The sequence below is a fragment of the Acanthisitta chloris genome, unplaced genomic scaffold (genome assembly GCF_000695815.1).
Source record: "Acanthisitta chloris isolate BGI_N310 unplaced genomic scaffold, ASM69581v1 scaffold44271, whole genome shotgun sequence".
NCBI lineage: Eukaryota > Metazoa > Chordata > Aves > Passeriformes > Acanthisittidae > Acanthisitta > Acanthisitta chloris.
The window spans coordinates 31,913-47,430 of NW_008658571.1; the positions used below are offsets into that span (position 1 = coordinate 31,913).

The 15,518-nt window shown below is 40.1% G+C and overlaps 1 protein-coding gene across 1 annotated transcript in view; it reads right to left on the minus strand.

The window, feature by feature from the left end:
• Positions 1-1,516: 1,516 nt before the first annotated feature.
• The window catches only part of CCDC83 (coiled-coil domain containing 83), an 18,209-nt gene continuing 4,207 nt past the window's right edge, over positions 1,517-15,518 (minus strand). Inside the window, exons 3-10 of the mRNA XM_009085127.1 lie at positions 14,737-14,905; positions 13,944-14,111; positions 11,182-11,273; positions 9,951-10,019; positions 7,351-7,472; positions 6,233-6,315; positions 3,479-3,660; positions 1,517-1,708 (exon numbers count right to left, since the gene is read on the minus strand). Coding sequence (XP_009083375.1) covers positions 1,517-1,708; positions 3,479-3,660; positions 6,233-6,315; positions 7,351-7,472; positions 9,951-10,019; positions 11,182-11,273; positions 13,944-14,111; positions 14,737-14,905 — 1,077 coding nt within the window. The remainder of the gene's footprint in view (positions 1,709-3,478; positions 3,661-6,232; positions 6,316-7,350; positions 7,473-9,950; positions 10,020-11,181; positions 11,274-13,943; positions 14,112-14,736; positions 14,906-15,518) is intronic.

Genomic DNA, 15,518 nt, shown 5'->3' on the forward strand with positions numbered 1-15,518 from the left:
GACTGGAGGAAGTGAAGTCAGTTTTTTCCAGGTGCAGGTTTGTTGTTCTGCACATTGTGTTATGCATTATGGGCATAAGCCATTAGAAGCCTAGAGATGGGCCCTACATTTACACCACTAGAAAATGTAAATCCCCTTCGGGGAGCAGTGGGAAGAAGGAGAAGCCTTTCTTTAACCGAAAAGCTATTCAGCACAAGCCATATTCTAACTCTGTATCTAAACAAGAAGAAGTAATCACTAAGCAGAACTAATCTCTCTCCCAAGTAAGCATTTCATGGGGCTTGCACTGCACTCAAAGCAAGACAGCATAGCTGAGGGGAAGCTTCTGCTATGCTGCAAGCATGACTGTCTCACAAGTGTGGATCCCTGGACACTCGAGGGCTAGGAGTCACCACAGCCTTTGTGGTAACTCGCTTGGTTTACAGCAGGGACACGTCCAAACTCACTCACCTGTTTACCATATGGCAAAGCAAGTAAGAGTCAGTCTGAGACGCAGTCTGCCACCGTCACCTGTGTGCTTGTGAGCCTGGGTCCTGAGGAGCTGTGGTCAGTGGAGCCAGAGAGCAGTTCCACTCACCTGCAGCTCAAGGAGACACCTGCTGGGCAGGAACCGCTCGCTTGGAAGGCCAGAAATGTTTGCACTGAAGTATAGGGTAAGCTGAGACACTGCACAGAAATACAGGTGGTTTAAAATGTTTTAAGCTTTTAAAACAGATTTATTCCAAACAGCTGATTAATCTGTCAAGGGTTTAAAAGAGATTACTGAATGCTGTCACGAGTATCTAAACAGGAAATGCAGAGGTCAGAGCCTATGTGTGGGAAGTGACTGCATTGTGTGCTCCTGAGAAAGTGTCCAGGGTGTGCAGTGAGAGTGGAAAGCCCCCACTGCTTCAATGCCCTGAGATATATGTTCATAGAGACCAAAGATAGGTGGTTACACAACACTCTTGGCCAATTCTATACAAAAGACTTATTCAAGACTTCAATGACATCTATGCTGTTCTTAATTTTTCTATTAATTTTTGTTTATATTTAAGTAGGGGAGGTTATGGAGACACAAAATGCATTCAAACACTCAATTTGTAGCAGTAGTTGAATTATGCTTGATGACTTAATTCTGCTTTAGCAGAGCATTAATTATTTTGTAACAGTCCTGTGTTTTATGGCAGCCTGCCCTTACCCATTCAGTGTCCCATCAAGAGAGAATTCCATATTTGATAGGCTACAAGTGGGACCACAAAAATTAAATATTAACTCAGATCCTTTAGTAGATATATGTGCTGCTGCATAGACTGAATAGCCTAAAAAGTGCACAAGAACTCTCTCAGTGGTAAGGAAAGGACCCTGTCAACTAGCCATCTGCACACATTCCCTCATTAAACTTACATGTGTGAGCTGTGATTCAAGCACTCAAAAATAGTTTTCACAAAGCCCAATGCCACACACTTCTTGAAGAACAGAGCAAATATTTATTGAACTGACAATGTTACACTGCTGTGTTAACAGCATAGCTTGTCTAGTTTAAACCAACCTTTTCTTTAGATAAGTTCTTGATCATCTGAGCTGTGATGTGCCTGTCTGATTTATCAACAATGTCATCTTCTCTGTGGCTCGTGCTTGGCATTTCTTCTGGTTTCTCATGAATAGGCATGGCTGTTCCAACCACAAACATTACCTTACTCTTCAGAGGATGCAGTTTTAAGTATTCCTTAAAATGAAAGAATATTATTACTTTGCAATTACACAGAAAAGCAGCCACTTTTATAAAAATAAATACAAATAGCAACTTTCCTTTTGAAAGCAACTGTAAAGGTGCTGCCCCTGGGTTGCTCTGTTTGGTAATGTCAGTGCTAATGGGCCCCCTTTACTAGACAGCTCAGCTTAGGAGGCTTTAACCCTGCTGCCCTTGTATTCTCCTCTGTTTTCACCAATAACACCTTCTCTGCAATCCAAATTCTACTCTTAGCTTCAGTTCTGTGAGAAGAATTAAACTAATCCAACAGCTCACTCCTGCCAAAACTGAGGTCCAAACCCAGCCGTGTACTTCTGCCACGTCTGCACTGGCTCTGGTCTTCTCCAAACCTCTGAGTCAATTTGGTTGACTAACCCAACAGAAAACTAATTCATGAGGAGAACAAAAAGGGCAAGTTTTCCTGCTGGGTTAGAGAGTGAATCAGCTAGAGAAGGCCAATGTGCACTACAGGCTTCCTAATGGCAGGAGCCAAACCAGGGAGAGGGAAGGAGAAACCTTCCTGTGCAAGCTCTTGAATCACCTCTGTTTAATCACCTCTGATTAATCAATGCCAATGCAACTGCACTGTTTGCAATTGCCTCTTTGTTGTTAGGAAGTAGGAGGATGTCAGCAGGAGCAATGGCCCTTGGTGGGCTCTGCAGTGCTACCAGCAGGAAGAAAGTACAGCCAGTATTCCTCTCCCAAGGCAGCGACTGCAAGGAAAAACACCTGGACAGATTTCTTTTCAGCTTTTCTCTGTAATGACTGTTCTGGACAAAACCACTCCTTAAGTTAGTCTCTGGCCAAGGCAACAAGATGATTTCTCTGAACACAAGTTGGAGGGTATTGACCAAACTAATGCCACATTTTTAGGAGAAGAGTTGTTGAGGGTTTTGTTGTTTGCTTTGCTTTTGTGGTTTTTTAAAAAACTCATTATTGAGTAAGTTTGAATAGAATATTCAAGAGTAAAGAAACATTATGGAGAACTATCTTCATGCAGCCCTGCAGCCTGCACCATGTCTATATCATCTTTGTTTGCAGTAGGAATCGGTGATGTAGCATAATATATTTTAGTGTAATTAGTTTATTTAGAAATAAGCTTTTGTAACTCAAGGGAATCAAAGACACCCAGGAAATAATATATTTTAAAGCCTAGGATTGAGGATGTCCTCAAGCAGGTGCCATCACGTCTCAGAACCACACAGACTCTGGCTATTTACATATAACCTATACCTTTTTATTTTCCCAACCCCTGTCGTTTGCTCCCAGGAACACCTTCATATTGGCTTTCTGTTGAAGGAATATTGATCCTTCAATGCTACTATGCAACACAGATCCTAAAGGACCAGTACCCAAGCAAGTGAGTCTGTGCAATGCCATAGAGGACTGTCACTAGGTGACATTCAGAATTTTTTCTGAGGGGAATTTCATCCTGATACTCCATGTGCTGATTCCTTGGACACCATTCAATTGCCAACACAATGTGTCTCATGATATCAGAAAATCCCTAGGGCATCCAAAACATCCACATGAGGCTGTCCTGTATGACACAGAACCTGTGCTCTTTTGGCCCAGCATCTCATGAACATGGAGTGTCCTAACTGTCCCAAACAGCACCAGAGGTAAAAGAAGCTGGAGTTTTTGCTGCCATAGCGCTATTGGAAATAGAATAGTCCTGGCAGTAGTTCATGTTCCATACCAAAAGATGTTTGTGCCAGTGAAAAACAGGATTGCTTTAACTCATACCTGGAAATCATCTTCAAGCAACAAGCGATTCAGAGTTGGAGTGAAGGACTTTTCCCACAGCTCCTCATCACTGTCTTGAGGCTTCTCATTCCCTGTTTTAGGCTCAATCTTTGGAAAGGCTTCTTCTTCCTGACAGGGAACTGTGTCACTTCTGAGGTTCTCTTCTCCATCTGTCTTTGCTTCTTAAAGAGAAGAAAAATGATGTGTATGTAATTGTTAAGCCTTATGGAAGTCAGAATCAGTCAAAGAACAGCTTGGTAGGATTTTTAACTGGCAATCCAAGCCAAATGTTAATTTTCCTCACTGATTTTTTTTAATGTGTGTTTTTGTTCACAATTTCAGATCAAAATCAGGGACTGAAATTGAATGGCAGGGAGCAAATGAGCTTTTATCAGTTCATCTTCAATCCTGTAGAGCCCCAAATAGTTTTAACAAAATCAGAAAGGCAGCAAAAACAAGTATAAACTTTTTCTATACCCAAGTATGTGTATCTGTAGGTACATATATACAAGTTCCTGAAACACAGCTAGTCAACTTACAACTCCCCTGCAGAGCTCACATCTGCAGTTGACTAATTCTCAGGATGACAGACACCTGTGGACATGGACTGACAAGTTACAGGTGTGTCTGGACAGTGACCTGACCCCAGCTTATTGGAACAAAACCTGCTCCTCCAGTAACTACTGCAAAGGTCTCGCACAGGTAATCAGAGTAAACATATATCTAATTCAGAAGCCTTAGACAAAATGTTTGCTGGTGCCTAGTGTTTTCCAAAGGCTGTGGCTGGGACTGATCAAACTTCAAAAGACTTCTTCACATATCCATAATTCTATTACTTCAATTTTTGTAACTTATCTCTTTAATGTTGGACTTTATTTCCCCCCTCTTTCTTCTACTCACATAAAGAGGTAAAGTAAAATGTGGGATACTAAGAAGTTCACAGAAACTACCCTAAACAGAGAAGCATACTCACACAGGCATTCTTGCCTAATGGTATATCCTTTTCCTGGGCACACCTATCAGAATAGATGGAGATTCAGCCCCAAATTCAGCACTGCTTATCAAGATTTGCAGTTCAGGCTGAGCTCCTTCATCAGCTCTTGCTAGGGATTTATTTATAATTTACCTCTGCCGTATCTCTATGAACTAAATGACTGTAAAGTGCGGGTACACTTGAAGTGAAAGCCACAGCAGAGTTCAAGAGTATCCTCTCAGGGGTAAGACACAACGAAGTCATGATGATATGGATCAGTAAAGAACTGAGTGAGATATGAATTTAAAAAATGGCCAATCCTGTTAACCACATTCTAGGCTAGCTCTAGGTGAGGCATTATATTCAACAATCTAAACACCAATTTCAGTGTAAAAACTGAATTACAGGAAGATTGTGATTTTGTCTTAATGCAAACTAGAGTTCAGCTACAATCAGGTGGGAAATTGGGTCTTCACCATCAGACAAGCAGTTTGATAAAAAAACTTAAGAAATAAAATGCCTGTAAATGTCCAGTAACTTATCAGTTCTTATAAGCTCCTGCCATGTACATTATAGAATCATAGAATCAGCTGGGTTTGAAGAGACCTCAAAGATCACCAAGTCCAACCCTACCATCATTACTAGACCATGGCACTAAGTGCCACATCCAGTCTCATCTTGAAAACCTCCAGGGATGGTGAATCCACCACCTCCCTGGGCAGCCCATTCCCATTCCAATGCCTGATCACTCTCTCTCTAAAAAATCTCTTCCTAATATCCAACCTAAACCTCCCCTGGCAGAGCTTGAGTCTGTGCCCTCTTGTCCTACTGCTGGTTGCCTGGGGGAAGAGACCAACCCCCACCTGACTACAACCTCCTCTCAGGTAGCTGCAGAGGGTGATAAGTCTTTCCTAAGCCGCCTCTCCTCCAGGCTAAACTCCCCCAGCTCCCTCAGCCTCTCCTCATAGCACGTGTGCTCAAGTCCCTTCACCAGCCTCGTTGCTCTTCTCTGGACCTGCTCCAGCACCTCAATATCCTTCCTGAACTGAGGGGCCCAGAACTGCACACAGTATTCAAGGTGTGGCCTCACCAGCACCAAGTACAGGGGCAGAATCACCTCCCTGGTCCTGCTGACCATGCTGTTCCTGATACAGGCTAGTGTGGGAGATTTTCTGATTGCTAACGGACATGTGAGCAATCCAGCCTTGCTAGCAGGGCCTGAGCAAGCTGCAAGCTAAGCTGTTCAAGGACACAGCTGCGGTTGGAATGTGAGAAAGAAGGTAGCAAGATAAGCAGCTCTGGCTGTGGGATGCAGAAGTTGAAGATAGGGGTGGAGAATAATGGTTACGCATTTTATGATTGATATGTTAATAACCAATTATGTTGTGTGTAAGGTGGGCTAGTAATAGTAGTTAACCAATGATAAGTGGGCACTTATAATAGGTGTGTATAAAAGAATCACTTTTGTAAATAATAAAGAGCCACGAGATATTCAAGAAGATAATAATGGCATCACCTCTTTGTACACTAACTCCCGCAGCCCAGGATGCCATTGGCCTTCTTGGCCACCTGAGCACACTGCTGGCTCACGTTCAGCTTTCTATCTGTCCAAACTCCCAGGTCCCTTTCTGCCTGGCTGCTCTCCAGCCACTCTGTCCCCAGCCTGTAGCACTGCATGGGATTGTTATGGCCAAAGTGCAGGACCAGCACTTGGCCTTGTTAAACCTCATCCTGTTGGAATCAGCCCATCTCTCCAGCCTGTCCAGGTCCCTCTGTATTACCTGCATATTCTCCACATTCCACTTTCATTTCATCCTTAGGAAAATCTTCTGGCAAGCCAACTGCCTCGGTGAGAAACAAGTCACTATGAAATAAAAAAGTCAAAGTGAGACTCATATCAGAGGTCTGAATTTTCTCCCTAAACTGCCCTATGCTTTGGGGGGAGGGGAAGCACACCCTGAAAGCCATTTGCCGCTTAACCACAAATGCAGAATAGCACAATGGTTTAAAAATGCAGTGGAGGCAGCCAGGTAGCTTAGTGCCTAATAAGCTTCTCATTTTTATTCTCAGTGCCTGAGTTCAACTATGTCCATGAGACTAAAAGAAAACAAATGTTATAGTCCCTAGTCAGTCCAAGATTCAAACCACAGCTGGCAGCTCTCACTTAAAAGCAATCCAAAGTTTGGAAAGGAGAGAAAAATGGTCACTTCTTAAGACTTGGAAGTTTTTTATGCAATATGGCTAAAATCACTGAGCTGGGACTGGAAAATGAAAATGGATCATTTGAATTGTTGCATTGTGCTTTTGATACCATTAGTGTTGACATTCTGTAGCTAAAATAATCTTCCTCTAGGGAACAAGTTAAATATTTTCAGTACAAAAGAAGTTAATGCTACAGACACCTCTACAGACAGACATATCCCAAGGGCTCTTCCTTACTCAGTGCCAAGTCATCCGTTTCACTTAAGATTACAAACCCCCCTGTATTTGCATTATTAATCTTCACATCATTAAACATTTTGCCAACAGTAAAGGAAAAAGCTATTATTCAGCACTTGGTCTGAGAAGCTGGGGCTGAGACCATCTAATTACAACACAAAGAAACTATTTCCACTCCCCAGTGGTATCCCCACTAAAAGAAAGTGAGTGGTGCTAAGTCTTAATAGATTATTAAAGAATCCAGGTTTCTTCCCTGAATTTTGGTATTTAGGAGGATTCAGTGTTACCATCATCCTTCAGAGAAACAAGTCACACACACAGAGTCAAATCCTGTCTCTCCTCAACTGGGAAAGTACCTTGGCTCTGATGTGGGAGAGCCCAAATAGCTCTAGAGGCAGAAGGTGGCATTATCCTCTGAAAAATAATAATCACTTCTGAGTCTCTAAAGACATTACTTTACCTGGGCACTCTCAGATTCTGAAGTTTGCTGTCAATCAGTTTTGCCACTAAACAGGTATTTTCTTCTTCCAGGAGCTGAATAGAAGCTTTCAAATCACTTACTTCCTTTTGGTAGATCTTAATCTTTTAATGATTTAAAAAAATACAAATAAAATCTTGGGATTTTGGAAAGCTTTCACAGCAGCTAGTCTAACAGCACATACCTACAAAGAATGCAGCTGTATCAGCAATACTGCACATTTGGTGACACATCTCCAGGCAAAGGGAAGATCTCTCTGGTTCTTTCACACCTTTATTAGAACCTCTTTACTGTCACAGCTCTGTCAATCACAGCCACACATTTGGGCTGTGCAACCCTGACAGCAAAACCTTCTCATGTAGTCAAACAGGTGTGCTAGACAGGAGCTCTGGAGTTTTCCCTTTTGCTTTCACATCAGGGCTTTGAGAGAGAAAAACCTTTGTAGAGTTAAACTCAGGCCCTTGCTCAGCAAGTGTTGTTTTTCTAATTCCTGCTTATACACAAAACCTTCTTACCCAGAAGTAGTGAAGTTTTCAGTCCAAGTTACCATGACATTGGCTAAACTCCAGGTTCTACTCTTTCAGACTGGTAATCACCTTGTACATATATATAGTCATACTAACCAAAGGATACCAGCTTTTCAGTTCCCACAATTCCTCCCATTTTTCCTGATGTACAAGCAAGTTCTTATCCCCTCCACTCAAAAGGGGAATGTACCTTGGGAAAGATACCCTCTCAGAAATCTTAGCCACATGCATGTTTAAAAGCAGTACCTAGTGATCTGAGAGCATATGCTCTCACGAAAACCAAATTAACTCAGCTATAATAGTCCAAATTTGCAGTTAAAAGTAGTTCAAATTTGTCCCAGGGATTAAAAAGGTGAAGATGACAGGACATTAGCCAGTAAAAGGATGTGGCTTGGCATGGTGAAATGATACAGCTTTTCACCATCTTGGTGCAACACAGTAACCATGAAAAAATGTGACTGAAGTCTCCAAATCTGTTCAAATTTGGAGGTAACTACTTTAGGGCTGTTTTGGTAAGTCATTTTTCAGCTCAGTGGCCAAATTGAAAAAAACCAAATTATAAATTTTCAACTGAGACAAAACAGAAGTTTTTGGTTCATCTTCCCAAAAGAAAATACTGGAACAGTCTGTCAGCTACATATAAACATCAGCCTGAGAGAAGATATTTCATCCATGTACAAAAACCAGAGAGAATTAATGGGTGAATTCAGAGGACTGGAGAAGTTACCGATAATAGTTTTGTTTTCCAAAAAAAAACCCAAAAAAACCCAAAACAAAACAAAAAAACAACACTAATTTATAACATAGGAAACTACTAATATAGGAAAGTAATTCATAACATAAGAAACTTGTAGTTGAGAGAAAAGAAACCCAAATCCCTCAGCTCTGAGATGAGGGCCTGTCAGGACATCAGAGTACTCCAAAGTGGATCTCTCTTGTTGGCGCTGCCTAATGTGCGTAAAATTCATGAGTATTCAGTGAGACAGGGAGATGAGAAGAGAATTCATACTCATTCAGTTCTGGGATGTATAGATTTGAGCTCCTGTTTGTTTACACAGAACAAAACATTAATTTTTTTACTATTAATCCCTACCCTCGTTGCTTCAAAAGCTGTGGTTTGGACACCTGCCCTGGAGAGTTGAAGATGCATGCTCAGAGCTCATTAAGGGGAAGAAGGAAATCTCTATCCCTGCATACTGGCAAGTATCTTAAACTAGGGAATAAAATGGAGAAACCTCTGCCAGGTTTGTTGATGTGGCATGGGAAAATAAGTTCATTTATTAACTTCCCAAAATGTTTTGCTCAGTTCTAAACTGTGAAGCTGTAAAGGTGGGGAAGGGCATCTCACCCACCAGTCTCATACTCAGATTTGATCACAACAAAGAACCTGTATTGACTGGAATAAACACAATCACGTTCAGCATAGAAAAGCCAGTTTCCTAAATCTGGCTCACACAAAAGCTTTTTCTTGACAAGAAAAGTTACAGCTATCTAATACATAGCTCTAAATTGCTATTAAAGGACAGTATAATAACTATCAAGTAATCAATTACATCTATATACAATTTTTATTTTCCCCTCTTCAGTGTTTAGTCCCCATAGTTCCTTTATTACCTTCCATTTAAAGTTGACTTGAGCCATTTCACAAAACATGTTTCCAACATCCATCTCCATTTTCTTCCAATACAGCAGCACTAGAACTTTAATGCAATTCAAAACTCCACTCTAAGGATACTTATATGGTTGAGCCTTTACACTATGTAAGTCTTCCAATCTCCACAGATACAAATACTTGTGTGGAACATTGTAGCCCTTTATGTAACTGCTTGGGCAGGAACCCCTGTTCATTTGTGAAAGCAGATGTTCACCTTCTACCTTTATTCACCACATTACATTCTTTGCTGCTCAGGATTACAGATTAATTACATGAAAATTGCTCTCCTTTTCCTACAGGAGTCTTCAGAGGCTTATCCCTGGAAACAGCTATGACTCTAGGCCGTGGCATTTCAAACATGAACTACCATGATAAACTGTAGGCAAGTGATCCTCTCTTACCTCTTCTTTTAGCTGTTCATTCTCTTCAATATCTCTGCGACTGCTTTTGTCTAAGTATTCCACAGCCTTCTGAAAAAACACAATTTAAGATCATCTCATCTGAAAGCAGAACTCTGACAGCCCTGCATACTATAAAGAAGAACCTTCTGCTCTCTACCAGGAAATAATTAAGAAGCATCCACATAATAGACTGTAGCATCCCCTGAGGGATTACCAGAGGATTTAGCTCGCAAGGCCAGCTGTTTCTTCTCCATCATCCTGCCTAGAGCAGATTATATATCAAGCAATTTACTAATATTTTATAATTTCCCATATTAAAATAGAACATTTCCTGTTCTCAACTAACAAGTTCTTCTATGTTACCTCTACTATTGAAACCTTCCTGTTTTCAGAAAATCAAACCTTCAGCTATTAATAAAACCCAAGGAAGATCACAAATGAGGCAGTACTGATCAAAGACAAGTGACCCAAACATGTAGAGGTCTGTGCTAATGAGCCAAGGCTACAATTTCATTACTGATGTCAGTAAGTGGAAAGGAACAACTGGGAGGGAAAATGCCCCATAAACACAGTCCATTAGATTATGTTGTCACATGCCTGGAAATTCCAGCACTGAAGTCAGGGAATTTAAACACCTAATGGGCCTAGTGATTCATGCTGAAGTGTGCTTTACATTTTGTGAAAGCAAGAAGCTGTCACTATAACTATTTGTAAATCGTGTTTTCAAATCAGAGCTGGCAGAGATGATAAAATAAAAATAATGTATCAATAAACCTAAATTTTCCCATAGAATGAACTATTTTGGCATTTAAAAAATGTACTTTACAAGTACAAAATAAACTCTTTTTTTCAAATTGATGTATATTTTCATGGAGACAACCTCTTTGTATGTTATTGTTTTTGAAGTCTACAAAAACGTCAAAATCAAGGTCACAGCAAAAGTGACATGTTCTTGAACAAATCATGTCAGTGAATGGTGCCCCAGTTTCCCATACCCTGTTTGGAAAATGCCCTCACACCTGCTCATTGTCAGTCTGATGTAAAGAAAACAAAAGCACATGTATGCATAACAATAATCAATTCCACATGTAGTAATATTTACAGTTTATTTTACTCTCAATTTATTAGAAAAGTTCCAAGTCTTAATTCGAGTTAGAATAATTATTAATGCAGAGCACATGTCTCCTAACTATGATGCAGTTAGCAGTTTTTAAAAAGGCAGAAGGAATACCTTAAGGGCCTGTTCAATAATTAACGTCAAGCTCTTGTCAACCAGACTGTCATTTTCTTCTTTCACTGCTTTCAAAGCATTTCTGTAATATTCTTCAAAACACAAAAAAAAAAAAAAGGAAATCAGGAATCATTATTCAACATCAATTTCTCCTGACAACAAATAGATAATTGCTATGTTGTTACTCAACTGGAACCTAACAGTGAGCATCACCTGCATAGATCCTCCACAGAAAAGGATTCAAACATCCTTCTCCATAGGAACTGCCTTCCTAAACCCAAAGGACAGTAGGGTTAACTACAAAACCAGAAATCAGAAATGGCTTATACGTTTCTGTTGACAACTGCAACAGCTGAGCAATTCACTGCTAGCTGAGCAGTGAGCTGAGCAATTCTCTGCTAAAGTACTGGCACCTTAACATTATATTTTGTCTCTATCAATAGCAGAGCTGCTGGAGTCATGTGAGAGATTTGCTTAGAAAAATTATTTTTTAGATATAGAAGCATATTAGATCATCTTATCCACATGGCATTTTTTCAGATAGTTATTAGAAATAAATCTTCGGACTTATCTAAGCCTCTAAGGTTCTAATTTGACAACAAGACAAAATGGACAATGTGGCAATTGCCTTGATGATTTGCTTTTATCATTACTTATGTTATTATTTAGAAAGTGTCTGTTTGGCTTCACATTCGCTATTTAATTATTTTATTTCATCCTTCCATTTAGTTCTTTTTTTGCTCTTTCAAATAGCCCATTTCTGCTTGACATTTCCTCCTTTGAAGGAATGAAGGAGACTGCACTCTTTTTCTTTGAAGGAAAGCACTTTATACTTGTAACAGAGGCTTGAAATTTAGCTTTGCTCCACACTTGTGTTGCAGACATCCTATTGCTGATCTGGCTGTAAATGAGTATCTGCTCATGGACCCACTGTGGAGTCAAAGGCAGTCAAATATGAAAAGTGCACTACTTGTGCATTAGTTCTGAATTTAACACTGTGGAAGCTGGAATTCACCCTCTAGGACTTGACAGAATGAAATGGAAGTAGTTCTATACTATAATTTTTTCACTACTTCATTCTTTCAGACATCTAAATAACCTGACTTGTACTGGGACAATGAAGACAGTGAGGAAGTGTTCAGACCTACTGTTCCTGAGGATGTTATTTTCCCTAAGTCTTTCACTGCAACACTGTTTCCCCCACACCTCACCTAAGTATATGACTCTCTTTTGCTTCCTCTCCTCTCCAGCTGTTTTGTTTAAAATGTCATCTCCAGACATGAACTGTGCCAGTGTTAAGCCCCTCAGTGGTAAGTACAGAGCCAGAAACCTGTTCACCTATGCTTATTCCCTAAGCCTGTTATGCATTCGAGGTGTGAACAAGCCCAATTTGTTGCCATGTTGCTCTGAAAACTTGTTAGACTTCTGGCTGTATTCCTCAGACACTTTCTACATTCAGTTTTAGGAAGTGAAGTAAAGTAGTATGCTAACACCCAGTACTGGCAGCATCATTTTGCAGTATGTACCTCTGTAACAGTCTTTCAATACAATTAAACCACGAATTTTCAACTCTGTGCCCTGTGACATGCAGGAGGTCAGGCTGAATGTTCCTACTGGCTCATTCTGGCATTCTCATATAAAAGCCCATTCTCTTTTTCATTTCATATTTCAGCAGCTGCATAGCAAAGTTTTAAATTTATTAAGAACATGGAAAATGCATAATGATAAAAAATTCAACCCCTCCCTCCTGAACAGGGAGGCAGATATCTGACAACGTAGAAATCACAGGGCAGTCTTAATCGTGATAAAATATGCTTCAAGAAACAAAAAGATAGCTAGCTGGCTCTTGTCTGCAGTAGTTGATGCCTGGTAATGGTTGGCACAGAATATACAGAGACCCTTAGAGCCGTGTCACTGCCTGTTACTACCAGCTGCTTGGCTGTGGTCATGCATACTGAGAGGGACATAAAGGAATAAAACCAGGACATCCCTCTTGTGTTATGTATGGGATATGTAACAGCAAAATATTTTAATGATTTTAAAATCTTTGTAAAGCCCTCAGCAACAGAATATATAAGCTTTCAGATTAATTCCACTGTTGTGACAGCACTGAAACAGTTCCCAGTGTTTGTATATCTCTGTACGGGCAATTTTGCAGGGCCTCATACACAAGACTATGCAACTAGGAGGCAAAGTTCAGACCACTGGGTAAAGAGCTCCCTCTAGTCCTGCATGTAAGCCAGTGTGCTCCAAAGAAAACACTGGTCCAAGAATGAGCTCATACTACTTTCCTGTCAAAGGAGTTTTCAATATGTGAAGTGCTTGCAGCATGATGAGAAGCAACAGCAGCAGTCAACATTTTCAAGTATGACTGCTAAGGGAGCCCTGTGTGTAGGTGACCTAAATGTATGTAGACTTATTTTTAGAAAACTGCTCTCCTTCCCAGTAACATTTTTTAAAAATGGGTTGCCTGTATTTTACAAGAAAATGGTCAGAAGAAAAACCTAGCAGTTTCTTTAACTGTTCATAATTTCAGTAAACTTTATCAATTTCTTAAGTAAAAGAACTTCTACAGAGAGCAAGAGTGAGAGAAAGGTAATCCTTACATTTTTCAGGATTATGCAGCCCACCTTAGGTGAACTGTCTTAGAAAAGTTGATGCAAGTTACTAGAACTTGACCTCAAGTTAAATTTTTAATTTAATTCATTCAAGCAATGCACAAAGAGCATGTAAGACTTGCATTACACTAGCTGTAAACTGACCTGTAGTTCTTTGAAGGTCATCTTTGACTTCCTTAATCTCTTGTTCCAGATTCATAATTTCGTTAGCCTGTGTTTTACTTCCTACATTTTTGTACTCCAACCAATAATCTCTCTCACGCTGCTTTACTGCAAGTCTTTCCTTAGCTTCTTCAATTTGTGAGTGCAGATCTATTAAAATAAGAATGTCAGAAGATGAGTTCAAACTGATTTCTTGAACTGATAATTCATAGAGCTTCATCAAATTTTTAGAAAACACTTTCAGAGGGATTGGAGAAGCAAGGGGGACTCTTCTACACTATAATACATTACAATGTGACAGCCTCACATAGTGTCAAGGGCCACCATCACTGCTGAAAACAATTTGATCTTATTCTGCCAAGGAGAGACAACAGTTCTTACTGAAATGCTATAATCAAAGACACGTGTATCCCACAGAGAACTACAGGGATGGCAGCCGGAATTTTCAGGAGTCAAAACTGGTTATTTTTCTTGCCATCAATATTTTCTTTTAATCTTCCAGTGGAGCCAGTGCTCAGGTTTTTCATGACTTTCGACTCTACCAAAAAATGAAGCTTCTGTACTTGCACAATAATATACATCACTTGGAAGGCATAGATTTACTACAATCTCATATCAAATTGGGAGAGCCTAATTTTTGGGAGGAAAAGCTTTATTCCTTTTATGCAATGAGGAAGCTGAATCTCTACTTAAAATGCAAAAAAACCCAAAACAACAAACTACCTAATCCCAACTGTGTAAACTGCAACCTAGACTTGCCCAGTTCACAACATACCTTCTAGAAGTTGTTCTTTGTCCTTCACATACTCCCAGTTTGCTTTCAGTAACTCTTCCACATCATTCCTAGTTACTAATTCCTTCTCATCTTGTTCTTTCTCCTTTTCTTCTATTTGTTTTATCATGCTCCTGATCAGTGCCCGCTGTTCTTCCTTCAGAAGGTCATTCTGAGAAGGAACAACAGAAGAAAGAACATGTATTAAACATTCTCAAAATAATTTTCAAAGTGACAAACTTAAGTAACAAAGTAAAATCTGACCTAGTGCTAGATGAAATGCAAGAATCCCCAGCTAAACACCTATTCTTCAATTTGAAAAGGATGGAGCAGAAGGGAGAGTTTGCAAGTCTCAGAAATTTCCTCAGTAACTTCAAGACCATTGGAAGGAGATAAGAGACAAATGACTGCTCTACTTGGTGCAGCACAGCAGTAGTCCTCCACTGCCTGGAAAGAATGTTGCTGGTGGGTCAATTTAATAACAATATTTATAGATAGGAGCTGTTTGTTTCATGTCAACATTCTTCATGAGAATGTACCACCTTCAGGTAGAAATGTCAGACAATCAGGTCACTTGCATATAACCACAGCAAAGAGTCTTGTCAGAGTAACCCTTTGCCATGACCCTCTTAAGTGACACTCAGATTATTGGAAGTTACTGATGGTGTATGTGTGCTCCCAGAGGATACCATACAGGAGCAAATGGTAACAGGAACTATGCAGGACCGAGAGTCTCAAGCATTCCTCACTTCTAGGAGGATTAACTCTTAACAGAAACACTCAGC